We start from the raw sequence: 13,253 nt of genomic DNA, 5'->3' as shown, positions 1-13,253 counted from the left end.
ACCAATGATGCCTGGGCCACGCTGGGGCTACCATGATCACGTGGGCCCTGTCCCTGCGCACCTTCAGAAGGACCTTGTGGACCAGCGGGAACGGGGGGAACGCGTAGAACAAGTGGGTCGTCCACGGAATAAGGAAGGCGTCCGCTATAGACCCGGGTTCCCGGCCCTGAAAGGAGCAGAATGCCTGGCATTTCCTGTTCCCCCTGGACGCGAAGAGGTCCACGCGGGGACAACCCCACCTCTGGAAAATCGAGAGGGTGACGTCCGGGCGGAGGGACCATTCGTGCGCGAGGAAGGATCTGCTCAGGCGGTCCGCCAGCGTGTTCCGTACTCCGGGGAGGAAGGAAGCCGTGAGGTGAATGGAGTGGGCTATACAAAAGTCCCAGAGTCGCATCGCCTCGTGACATAGGGGAGAGGATCTGGTGCCACCCTGCTTGTTGATATAGTACATGGTCGTCGTGTTGTCGGTAAATACCGCGACACAACGACCCCGAAGCTGGTGACAGAACGTTTGACAAGCAAGGCGGACCGCTCTCAACTCCCGCATGTTGATGTGTAGCTCCACCTCCTGTGGGGACCACAGGCACTGTGTCCTCAGGGTTCCCAGGTGGGCCCCCCAGCCGAGATCTGAGGCATCCGTCGTTAGGGACACCGAGGGCTGGGGTGGGTGGAATGGGAGCCCCGCACACACGATGGACTGGTCTAGCCACCAACTGAGAGAATCCAACACCCCCTGGGGGATTGTGATCAGCATGTCTAGTGACTGCCTTGCCGGCCGGTAATGTGCGATGAGCCAAGACTGGAGGGGCCTCATGCGGAGCCGTGCATACCCGGTCACAAACGTGCAGGCTGCCATATGGCCTAACAGGGTTAGGCATGTCCGTATCGATGTCAGGGGGGCTGCCAGCAAGCGCTGAACGATCGCCGACAACGACTGGAACCTCGGCAACGGCAGAAGGGCCCTGGCCACGGTGGAGTCCAGGACGGCCCCAATGAACTCCACCCTCTGCGAGGGGAGCAGGGTGGACTTGTCCACGTTGATCATGAGGCCCAAGGTAGCAAACAGGCCGGTGATCCTGCGGACGTGGCTGCGGACCTGCAGCTCCGACGTGCCCCGAATTAACCAATCGCCGAGGTAAGGGAACATGTGAATGCGACTGCGCCGAAGATGTGCCACAACGACAGCCATGCATTTTGTGAATACCCTCGGAGCCGTAGAAAGGCCAAATGGGAGGACCGCAAATTGGTAGTGATGGCGGTCGACCACGAACCGAAGGAAACGTCTGTGGTGTGGCCATATGGCAATATGAAAATAAGCGTCCTGCATGTCGAGGGCGGCATACCAGTCTCCAGGATCCAGGGATGGGATAATGGTCCCCAGGGATACCATGCGGAACTTCAACTTCACTAGATATTTGTTGAGCTCTTGCAGGTCGAGGATAGGCCTGAGGCCTCCCTTGGCCTTGGGGATCAGAAAGTAGCGGGAATAAAACCCCTTGCCCTTCTCGTTCTCCGGAACCGCCTCTATAGCTCCTTTGTTGAGGAGCGTCTGTACCTCCTGGCGGAGGAATTGCTCGTGAGAGGGGTCCCTGAAGAGGGACAAGGGTGGGGGGCGGGAGGGAGGAAAAGATACAAACTGCAGACGGTATCCCGTCTGCACCGTGCGTAAGACCCAGCGGTCGGATGTTATCTGGGACCACGCCTGGAGGAAAAACGAAAGGCGGTTGGAAAACGGGGGGGAAGGATCCATGGGGGATACTGGTATTACGCCCTCGGGCGCACCTTCAAAACGAAGGTTTGGGTCCAGGTGGGGCTTTAGAGGAGCTTTGGTTTTGCCCCCCTTGATTGCCCGACGGCCTGCGCCTGCCATTTCTGCCGCAGCGCCTATTAAGGTCCTGCCGCTGGCGGAACTGGGGGTACGGCCGACGCTTCTGCTGTTGCTGCGGCCGGAAGGGTCTGCGTTGCGTCCCAGGCGTGTGCATACCAAGGGAGCGCATAATGACCCGATTGTCCTTAAGACTTTTCAGTCTGGGGTCTGTCTTCTCCGAGAACAGGCCCTGGCCTTCGAACGGGAGGTCCTGGATGGTGTATTGGAGCTCCGGTGGAAGGCCAGAAACCTGAAGCCAGGAGATGCGGCGCATCGTCACCCCTGAGGCGAGGGTACGGGCAGCCGAGTCTGCAGCGTCGAAGGAGGCCTGCAACGAGGTTCGTGCAACCTTCTTGCCCTCGTCAAGAATCGCCGCAAATTCTTGACGCGCCTCTTGTGGCAGCAGCTCTTTGAACTTATCCGCTGCCACCCAAGAGTTAAATGCGTAGCGGCTAAGAAGGGCTTGCTGATTGGAAACCCTGAGCTGAAGGGCCCCAGCCGAATAAACCTTGCGGCCGAGGAGGTCCATACGCCTGGCCTCCTTGGATTTGGGGGCTGGGGCTTCCTGTCCATGACGCTCCCTCTCGTTCACCGACTGTACCACCAGGGAGCATGGTGTCGGGTGAATATGGAGGTACTCATAGCCCTTGGAGGGGGCCATGTACTTCCTTTTGACGCCCCGTGCAATAGGGGGGATGGAGGCCGGCGATTGCCAGATCGTATTGGCGTTGGCCTGGATCGTCCGAATGAAGGGCAGGGCGACCCTGGTGGGAGCATCGGAGGAGAGGATGCTGACGACGGGGTCCTCGATCTCAGAGACTTCCTCAGCTTGCAGGCTCAGATTCTGTGCTACGCGCCTGAGGAGGTCCTGATGTGCCCTGAGATCTAGCGGAGGAGGGCTATTAGAGGAAGTGCCAGCCACCGCCTCATCGGGAGAAGACGATGAGGAGACCCCCGGCAAGAGAATGCCCAGCGGGGGGTCCGCCTCAGTCCTCGCCTCTGGCTCAGGAGGGAGATCAGGGTCCTGTTGCTTTGACCCGTCCTCCCCATCCGGGGAGGGAGGGGGGCGAGACAACGACGCCTCCGGCGCCCTGTGCTCTGCCGTTGCAGGCCTAGGAGGAAGCTGTTGGGGGCCCTGGGCTTGATGGTACGCCCAGGGTGTCCAGAACCCCCCCTGCTGCGGACCCTGGTCCTGTTGCGGAGGGTCTTGAAAAAGGGCCACTTGTCTGTCAGTGCCCAGCGCATATACACTGTCCGCCTGCGATGACACCGACGGCTGTCTGGAAGGCCATGGGGGGGCCGACCACGGCTGGTAAGAGTCTCCGCGTCCTGGCGCCAAAGATGTTCTCGGTGCCGGGGACCGGTACCGGGAGTCATACCGGTGCCGGGATCGGGACCGGGGTCTGTCTTGGACTCGGTGCCGGGATCGGGACCGGGACCTGCCACCGACGTGGTGTCGGGAGGTCGACCGGGACCGGGACCTGCCACCAGCTCGGTGCCGGGAGGTCGACCGGTGCGCTGATCGACGGCGGGACTGGCTCCTAGAGTCCCGGTGCCGGTATCGGTGGCTGGAACCAGACCTTGACCGTCTGGAGGCCGATCGGTGCCGCGAGTACGACCGGTACCGCCGAGGGGAGCGGTGCCGGGACTGCGAGCGGCGGCGGGATCTTGAGCGACCATGGTGTCGGGACCTCGACAGCGAGCGTGAGTCCCGAGATGGCGCTGTCATCATAGGTTTGCCTCTGGACGCTACCCGCACCGGAGGTACCGGGGGTAGAGGCTGAGTTGACTCAGTCAGGGCAATGAGGTCCCGTGCCGAGGCGAAGGTCTCCGGCGTCGATGGGACCAATAGCTCAACCCCAGATCTTATGGGGGAGCTCGGCGGGACCGGACTCGACGGACCCTCCGGGCCCGGAGTCGACGGTGCCGGTAGCGCCGTGGCAGATGTCGGTGCTGGGCGCTCCACTCGAGTCTGCCTGGATGGAGTTGCAGACTTCGAGGGTCTTGCTTCTGCACCCGGTGCCGGGGAAGGTCGGTGCCGGGGAGTCTTTCCAGTGCCGGCGCGATCCGGTGCCGGTGTCGAGATGACGGCCTGCGAAGCTGCCGGGTCGAGTGCTGCTTCCATGAGGAGAGTCCTAAGTCTCTGGTCTCTCTCCTTCTTTGTTCTAGGCTTAAAAGCCTTGCAAATGCGGCACTTGTCCGATCTGTGCGATTCCCCCAGGCACTTTAGACACGCGTTGTGAGGGTCGCTGGTCGGCATCAGCTTCTTACAGGCCGCACATTGCTTGAAGCCCGGCGAACCAGGCATGAGCCCGGTGCTGGGTGCCGGGAAGGGCTACGGCCCAAACCGGCTAACAAATATCTATAATATTATTTACACTATTAACTATATAACTAACTACACTTAACTACTAATTACAACTATCAACCGTAGAACAAGGAGAGCTAGGGACGTGGAGGACAGCTATGCTGCGCTCCACAGTTCCAACGACCGACACGGCGGTAAGAAGGAACTGAGGAGCGGGTGGGCCGGCAGGGGTATATATCAGGTGCCATGGCGGCGCCACTCTAGGGGGCGACCTGCCGGCCCACTGGAGTTGCTAGGGTAAAAGTTTCCGACGAACGTGCACGCGCGGCACACACACCTAACTGGAATGGATGTGAGCAATCACTCAAAGAAGAAGGCAGTTTTCTGACACAGAATGGGGAAAGAAGAAATTGCCAGAGGCTTGAACAGAGGTCCTGTAAGACTTGCTAAAACAGTATTAAGATCCTGCAAAGGGACCGACTTTTTAACCATTGGGTGGAGATGAGTGACTTCTTTCAAGAACCTCACTGCCATGGAGTTCAAAAACACTGACTTCCCACAGGTGGATGAAATGCTGAAATCTCTGCCAGATGGACTCTCAGTGACCTAAGTGCAAGATCAGAAGACTGAGGGCAAATCTACACTACTGTGCTACATTCGCTCAGCTGCACCAATGCAGCTGCGCTGCTGTAGCACGTCTGGTGAAGACGCGCTATGCCGACTGGAGACTGTCTCCTGCCAACATAGTGCGGTGTGGACACTGCTTTAAGTTGATGTAACTTACATCACTCGGGAGATGTAGTTGGAGTGCACTAATTATTTCCTACTTGGTGAGATTTGGACTGGGAGATTCTTGAGGAGTTTGCTGGTGAGGGAGATTGACTGGTGTGGTAGGGAGCTAACAACCTAATTTCTAGCAAAGCTCCCTCTTGCTGAGGCAGAAAGGTATAAACAGAGACTCTGGGTGTCCCTCGCAGCCTGTTACACCCTTGCAGCCCCTGGGGACCAAAAGGGGTTCATGGACCCCCGTTTGTGAACCTCTGCATCCAGCAGTCAAATTCCTACATATTTGTATTCCTGTCAAAACAGACTTCTGTTTCATTGCTATTAAACATTTTCACTGTTTACTTTTTTTCAGGTTCTGTCAACTTCTGGAGTCTGTTCAGTGGAATCCCCCTTACAGCAAGCTTCATACCTGTAAGTTTGAGCAATGAATTTCAGAGGGCTAAGCTGCGTAGGACTGAGTGCAGCACGCTTCTTACAGTTCAAGATACACTCCGTATGGGGGAGGAGGGGAAATATTATTGCTTTGCTTTGCTTTAATTATGGTAAGTACACATCTGCTCATTTAGATTATGAGCATTCACATGTTGTGGGTTATTTCCATTATAATCAATATACTATTATCATGCTGCATGAATTATTAGCTAACAACACAACCTACATTAATGTTTGTCTCAGTCTAGAGTGAAATGCCACATCAGCAGTATTGCTGTCACTGCGGACGATTCCTTTATTTATGCAGCAGACGATGATGGATATGTGTATGTCTACAGCATCAAGGACTATGCCCTTCAGGACCCAGAGCGAGAACCACCAAAATGTGTGTCTTGTGGATTGGGTTTTTATATATTAAATATTTTTGTATTTGTATTTTTATATGTAAGTATAAAACATATTTTGGAACACGTGATCTGGGGGAAAGGGGTTTAAAAAACAAAGTCCTTCTCATGGTCTACTTATACTTCTATTTCACTGTAATATTTTAATCCCCTTTTTCCAGATCATGTATGCTTTAAAATGTTTATTCCTTAGCTTGTTCTTAGCATAGCTGAGTATGGTGACCATAGTTCCCACATAACTTCCTTAACAAAATTAATTCACTGTGGATCAAATGCAGGCAAATCTCAACAGAATTCAGTGGGAAGGAAGGACTGAGTAAAACCTGGATGAGGACTTCAGGATTTCATCTGGTGCAATGGTTCTCAACCTATTTACTATTACGGGCCACATATGCAGCTCTCTATCTGTTATGTGGGCTGCATCCACACAATATATATACTACCTGTACGGCCGTGAGAATGCCACATGGGTTCCAGCTGTGTACTGATTGGGCCACAAGCATCATGTGGGTTGAGAACCACTGATCTGGTGACATTTATAACTGTGTATCTTAGTGGAAGCTACCTAGTAAAAGAAAACAGAGCAGTTTCAAAATACATTCAGGGTGAAGTTTTAACAACGTTGTTGCATTAAAAAAAAATTGCTTTAAAACCATGAATACTTTTTAATGTCCTTGTTTCTTAGGTAGTGGTTGGTTTACACCTGACACAGTGCAGTGTTCTTTTGTAGCAACATATTTGTGTATTAATCTGAATTATATGTATAATGCATATTTATTCTCTATATCGCTGTAGATGTGAATCATTGGAGAGCTCACGTAAATATAGTTGTATCGTAAGTACTGTCTCATGTCTTTAACAGAATATTTTTTTATGTATAAATATACAAACCTGCACATGTGTTGCTTGATATAAATATAATTAGGTTTTATGTCTATTGTGGTAATACCTAAGAGTCTCAGTCATGAGTCAGGATCCCTGGTCCATCATCCACTATGGTACGATGATCGTGTGCAGTAAATACTTTTCAAATTACATAAACTCATTTATGGTTCACTTCAGTGTCATTCAGCACTATCAGAACTATACTATATCAGATATTGCTTTGGCTGTAATCCCTTGAAACCATTAATACTGTAGCAGCAGTCACTTTAAACTTTAGCATTGGCAGAAATGACCCATGTAGACAATTTGTAACACAAGAAGTTTCTAATGACAAAATGTAAATGACATGGTGGCATAAGTCTTTAGTTATATATGGTGCTTAAGTAGATTTGTTCTGATTATCACTTTCATTTTGATAGAGTAGAGGTGGTTGATGAAGAAAAAGTCCTGCTTTCCTCTTCTATTGATTGTACCGTTCGCCTGTGGAGTCTGGATGGCGAGTACATTGGTAAGGATTATCACAGAATATCACGGTTGGAAGGGACCTCAGGAGATCATCTAGTCCAACCCCCTGCTCAAAGCAGGACAAATCCCTAGACAGTTTTTTTTCTTTTTTAACCCGTTCCCTAAATGGTCCCCTCAAGGATTGAACTCACAACCCTGGGTTTAGCAGGCCAGTGCTCAAACCACTGAGCTTTCGCTACAAAAACAGCATGGCTCTGATAGTTAACTTTAAAAAGGAGTGGCATACAACAAAAATATCTACTCAAGTAGCCCCTATGGACATTCATAAACTCCCATGCTGCTGTAGCCAATAGGCTAATAAGTTATCTTAGCCAGAGGATTCTCAGCTCACAGTGGAGTATTTCATGTTAGGACTTATATGTTTTCTGGTATAAGCAAGCCCTGTTTCAGTTCTACATGGGCTACATTTGGCTCATGAGGCAAGATTTGCCCACCCCTGAAATGGGTGCTCTATTTTTTATTCCCAGTGAAAGCCAGCAGTGGCATTTAAATAGTGTATGATAAAACTGCTTTCCAATACAGAGCTTTCTAAGGAGGTAGAGTATGGGCAAACCATATTTAGAAGTGGCTGCCCTTCAGTTCAAAACACCGAAGGTTAGATTTTAAGGTATTTACATGCCTAGAGATGCAGATAGGCTCCTAGTGGGGGATTTTGCAATCAATAGGAGTTAGGTGCACAGGCACTTTTGAAAATTCCATTACACGCTAGCTGCATATTTAGACAATTAAAATACTTTTAAAAAACATATCCCTAAGTGCCTGATCCAACACACCCATTCAAGCAAACATATATTTTGATTGGCCTTAGAGGCATTGGATAAGACCCTTAAAATCTTCTGACAAACTACCTTGCAATTAAGGACTTTTCTGGTTAGTTTATTTCATCCACAAAAGTTTTTAAACCACAACTGCTCTTCCAAGACAAAATTTCTTTTCAAAGTTCTTCCCAGCAGCAGACGTTTGTATACTTCAAAAAGTAAAAAGTTTAAAGCGTTGCTCTTTGTCTTCGTTGCGACTTCCCTTGATTTTAGGAGGAGGTGGTTTGGGGCTGTGTATCCTTTGAAACTTTACAATGCCTGCTTGTTTATATTTTCTTTCTAGGGACTTTTGGGCAGGCAGAACCATGGGAAATTTTCACACCTGCCTCCTGGAAACATCCCAGGGTTCCCTACAAAATCTTGATAGACCCACAAAGCATGCCAATTCACCCCATGCTAGAAGGAGAGCCACCTGTCTTACAACTCATAAACACAGAGCCAAGTAATGTAACTCTGGAAAACTCCTTCTCTAAGGTTTGTGTATAGACAGCAAAGTGGGGTGTATTTCATGTGGGCTGGCTGTTTTGCATGCCTTGCTGTTATCTAGTAAAGTGCACATGTAGGAAAATGAAGTAATAGATTTTATGAAAGGTATTTGTAAGGCAAATGAATTTAAACTGTTTAGCTATAGATCTCAAAATATAAATGGGGAATCATTAAGCAGGTGTATTTCAAGTGGGGGCCTACAGGAATCAGTTCTGACCCTACCCTGTTCAACATTTTTTTCAATGACCTGAAAGAAAACAAAATCATTACTGGTGAAGTTTTGGGGAGTGGTAAATAAAGAACTAGTCACTGCTGCAGTGTTTTCTGGATTGTTTGGTAAGCTGGGTACTAGCAAATGTGTTTCAGTAGGGCCAAACAAAGTCATACATCTAGGCCTGAAGAATGCAGGTGCCATGCTCACAGGATAGGGGATGCTATCCTAGGAAATAGTGACTCTGAAAAAACTTGAGCTATGGTGGACAATCAGCTTAACGTGAAATCCCAGTGCAACACTATGGCCAAAAGAGAATATAGAGTAGTAGGAGAGAGATTACCTTTGTATCTGGCACTGGTGCAACCACTACTGTGTCTAGTTCTTGTGTCCACAGTTGAGAAGGATGTTGATAAATCATAGAGGGTTTAGAGAAGAACCAAGAGAATAATTAAAGGATTGGAAATTACACCTTACACGAGATTGAAGGAACTCAATCAATTTAGTTTAAGAAAAGGTTAGGAGTGATTTGACCATAGTTTTATTATCCACATGGGGAACAAATATTTAATAATGGCCTCTTCCATCTAGCAGAGAAAGGTCGAAAAAGATCCAATAGCTGGAAGCTAAAGCTAGACAAATTCAGACTAGAAATAAGGCATAAATGTGTAATAGTGAGGGTGATCAACCCCTGAAACAACTTAAAGATTGTGGTACATTCTCCAGCACTAGAATCTTTTAACTCCAGAGCAGATGTTTTCCAAACAGTTATGCTCTGATTCAAACAGAAATTAATTCAGGGAAGTCCTATGATCTTGTTATGCAGGTCAGACTAAATGGCCATGATAGTCCTTTTTGGCCTTGTATCTGTGAATAGACAACTTACAGCCCAGTTTTCATTTCTTACCTTTAAACCACAGTGTCTAGGACTTTTTCTCCTGAAAACCCTAGCCCAGGTGCACACAGTTGTGTTGCAGTGCAGCTGAAGACTACATGTGAGCATAGTTAAGCTTAGACTAGGCACAGGCCCCTGCATTGAACATATGCAAGTATCTGGCTCCTGGCATCCTTGTACCTTTACTTGCAAGTACCCATCATATTGGGAAAAAGGTGTGGGAACAAAATGGGTTTGTTTCTTCTAAGTTCTCAGTATCCATTTCACACTACAGGGATTGCTCTAGTTTCACTGTCTTTTCTCTTTTTAAATAGCGACCAGTGTTAGTGGTTCAAGTCAGTGTTCTCTTGAAAAGAATGCCCATAAATCTTCCATTCCAATTATCTGTCTGGCTCCTGATTAGTCTTTTCCCATATATAAGATAGAACAAGCTGTGATCTAAATCTCAACAAGACTAAAGATCAGGCAGACTGGCATAGTGGGCTATAGGAATTAGTTTCTTTCAAAATAAAATCCATTATGAGGAAGAAGTCCTCCTGGTAGTCTGGCAATCAAGGCTTGCCTCCATCTTCCTTCTCAAACCAGAACGCTCTATCAGCCAAAAAATATTTTTGAAATAAGCAGGTAAAAGTAGTTTACCAGAGTTCAGTCCACATACATGAAGTTAAAATTGATAGTATCCCATGCTGTATCCTAAATAGTAAACAAATACTGAGTAAAGCATGCATGCAGCCTGCTAAATGCATATTCTTACTAATACAATCTGCACACGCTTGAAGAATTGTCACAATAAGGGTTCACGCAAATTGAGGCCTTACATAAGATTGTAACCTGAGAACTTTCCAAAAAATGTAACTATTAACATACATATATGACACTGAATACATTTAATTCATTCCTCATCCCAGTTTTAAAGCAACTGTTTTCTTCCAAAAATTTTTAAAATGGTTTACTCAGACTTGTAAAAGTGCCCCAGAAGTGACAGGATTAGATAAGACCATCATGGCAGTAACATGAAGAAATGCAGTGGCAGTCTAAATACTTTCTGCATTGCTAAGTGTTCTCTTGGTGCGTTTTTAGCATGAAGTGAGCTATAACCCCAAACTTCCCCAAGTCACCAAGCCTGACCTGGCTATCAAAGAGGAAATCAACCAGCGGGCTTATGCACAAGCTTTGAGTAAAAGGTAAAATGAAAACAAGGCCACCAGGTAAATTAATTTTTCCCCCACTTTCAAAACAAATTAATAATTCATGCTTTCAATTTTCTTTCCCTAGATTGAAGCAGGAGCGTTACAAGAAGATAAACAGACCACTTGCTCCTGGGGGACAGAGTACATATCACATAATCAACACCTGTGAAGTTGTCATTGCTCCACCAATATGTGAAAAGCCTGACTTGTCTGTTCTTAGCACAGACTACTTTTATGAAGAATCATTAGGGGAAGATTAGAGCAATAAATCTGTAGGTAAACTGTAGGTAAACTGAGCACATGATCATGTGTCTCTTCAGTGGTAGCAAAGCAGTTTGTTATTTTTGTTCCTGGTCTAATTTTTCCTCTGTTGTTTTGACAGAAATACACTTAAAATAGGCAGCTGTTTCTTAATCACTTCTGGACAGTTTATCCTTCTAAGCTTCCTACTATAATGGCTCATCAGTTAATTCTGTAGAGCTGGACTTATGTGGCATTTAAACAAGACTTATATAAGCACAAAGTGAAACCAGAACATGACTTAAATAAACAATTCCCTATTAACTAGAGCCTGGCGATATAATAGCACTGTGGAGGCATAGTACATCTGCACACTTAAGGCCTCAGCAGCCTTGTTGTAGGTCTAGTGAGACTTATTCAACCAGTTCTCTGGCTTTGGAGGTCCAAGCTAGGATAGGTGTATTGCATATATGCCTGGGGGACTTCTGCACCAAAAAATTAAAAATTTCATGCACAATACTTTAAAATTCTGCAAAATTCTGCATATTTTTTGTCAAAATAACACAATATAATCATACAATTTGTGGTCATTTATTTCAAAATACCTGTCAGCAAATAACAGTACAGACAACAAAAAAGATTCAGGAAATGTTTCCTGACAAATATTCATTAGTATTAGGCATATTAATACAGAACTCTGAGTAATAATTCATTTAAACTACACTACAGAACCATATTTCCCACATCCCTCAGAAGCAGTGCAAAGGCTACTGGAGTCAGTGGTAATGGAGGCTCTGAGGGAGAGGGAAGTAAATTGCTGGGAAGGAGCCTGGGTATGTGTCATAACTTTAGTCCCAGATTTGGACCTTAGCGTCCAAAATATGGGGGTTAGCATGAAAACCTCCAAGCTTAGTTACCAGCTTGGACCTGGTACTTGCTGCCACCACCCAAAAACTTAGAGTGTTTTGGGGCACTCTGGTCCCCCTGAAAAACCTTCCCTGGGGACCCCAAGACCCAAATCCCTTGAGTCTCACAACTAAGGGAAATAATCCTTTTTCCCTTCCCCCCTCCAGGTGCTCCTGGAGAGATACACAGACACAAGCTCTGTGAATCCAAACAGAGTGACTCCCCCTCTCCGTTCCCAGTCCTGGAAACAAAAGCACTTTCCTCTTCACCCAGAGGAAATGCAAAATCAGGCTAGCAAATCCAACACACACAGATCTCCCCCTGATTTCTTCCTCCCACCAATTCCCTGGTGAGTACAGACTCAATTTCCCTGAAGTAAAGAAAAACTCCAACAGGTCTTAAAAGAAAGCTTTATATAAAAAAGAAAGGAAAAATACATACAAATGGTCTCTCTGTATTAAGGTAACAAATACAGGGTCAATTGCTTAAAAGAATATTGAATAAACAGCCTTATTCAAAAAGAGTACAAATCAAAGCACTCCAGCACTTATATTCATGCAAATACCAAAGAAAAGAAACCATATAACTTACTATCTGATCTCTTTGTCCTTACACTTAGAAACAGAAGATTAGAAAGCAGAAACTACTTCTCCAAAGCTCAGAGAAAGCAGGCAGACAGACAAAAGACTCAGACACAAAATTTCCTCCACCCAAAGTTGAAAAAATCCGGTTTCCTGATTGGTCCTCTGGTCAGGTGCTTCAGGTGAAAGAGACATTAACCCTTAGCTATCTGTTTATGACACGCCCCCCAAATTGCAGACAGTGGAGAAGCTCACTGGCGGCGATTTCCTTCTAGAACTTTAAAATAAACAGATTACTACAACACATGCACCTTTACATATACTACTAAGTATATAACTAACAGACTTCTACATTTTAAGAACACTTTTTAACTACTGAATTCTGGGAAACTCTCACGGGAGAGTGCATCAGCAACTTTGTTAGAAGCTCCTGTGATGTGTTGAATTTCAAAATCAAAATCTTGGAGAGCTAAACTCCAACGAAGAAGTTTCTTGTTGTTCCCCTTGGCAGTATGAAGCCACTTTAGTGCAGCATGGTCAGTTTGTAGTTGGAACCGCCGTCCCCAAACATATGGGCGTAGCTTTTCCAGGGCGTACACAATGGCATAGCATTCCTTTTCACTGACTGACCAGTGACTTTCCCTCTCAGACAGTTTCTTGCTGAGAAACACGACAGGATGGAAGTTGTGATCTGTTGCTTCCTGCATGAGCACTGCTCC

The 13,253-nt window shown here is 47.0% G+C and overlaps 1 protein-coding gene across 7 annotated transcripts in view; it reads left to right on the top strand.

Annotated features, from left to right (window-relative positions):
• Positions 1 to 13,253, top strand: part of LOC127043254 (WD repeat-containing protein 64-like) — a 100,700-nt gene that overhangs the window by 71,472 nt on the left and 15,975 nt on the right. For 3 of the 7 annotated variants that reach the window (XM_050937167.1, XM_050937171.1, XM_050937172.1), the window contains 7 exons: positions 5,314 to 5,372; positions 5,637 to 5,778; positions 6,593 to 6,632; positions 7,102 to 7,190; positions 8,309 to 8,499; positions 10,698 to 10,801; positions 10,893 to 11,879. In XM_050937167.1, coding sequence (XP_050793124.1) covers positions 5,314 to 5,372; positions 5,637 to 5,778; positions 6,593 to 6,632; positions 7,102 to 7,190; positions 8,309 to 8,499; positions 10,698 to 10,801; positions 10,893 to 11,067 — 800 coding nt within the window. In that variant the 3' untranslated portion in view covers positions 11,068 to 11,879. Of the gene's footprint in view, positions 1 to 5,313; positions 5,373 to 5,636; positions 5,779 to 6,592; positions 6,633 to 7,101; positions 7,191 to 8,308; positions 8,500 to 10,697; positions 10,802 to 10,892; positions 11,880 to 13,253 lie in introns of those variants that run through there. The other 4 variants (XM_050937168.1, XM_050937169.1, XR_007772186.1 and 1 more) reach the window with 4 other exon arrangements.

The sequence above is a fragment of the Gopherus flavomarginatus genome, chromosome 1 (genome assembly GCF_025201925.1).
Source record: "Gopherus flavomarginatus isolate rGopFla2 chromosome 1, rGopFla2.mat.asm, whole genome shotgun sequence".
In the NCBI taxonomy this organism is placed as follows: domain Eukaryota; kingdom Metazoa; phylum Chordata; order Testudines; family Testudinidae; genus Gopherus; species Gopherus flavomarginatus.
This window is presented reverse-complemented; position numbering and strand designations above follow the sequence as displayed.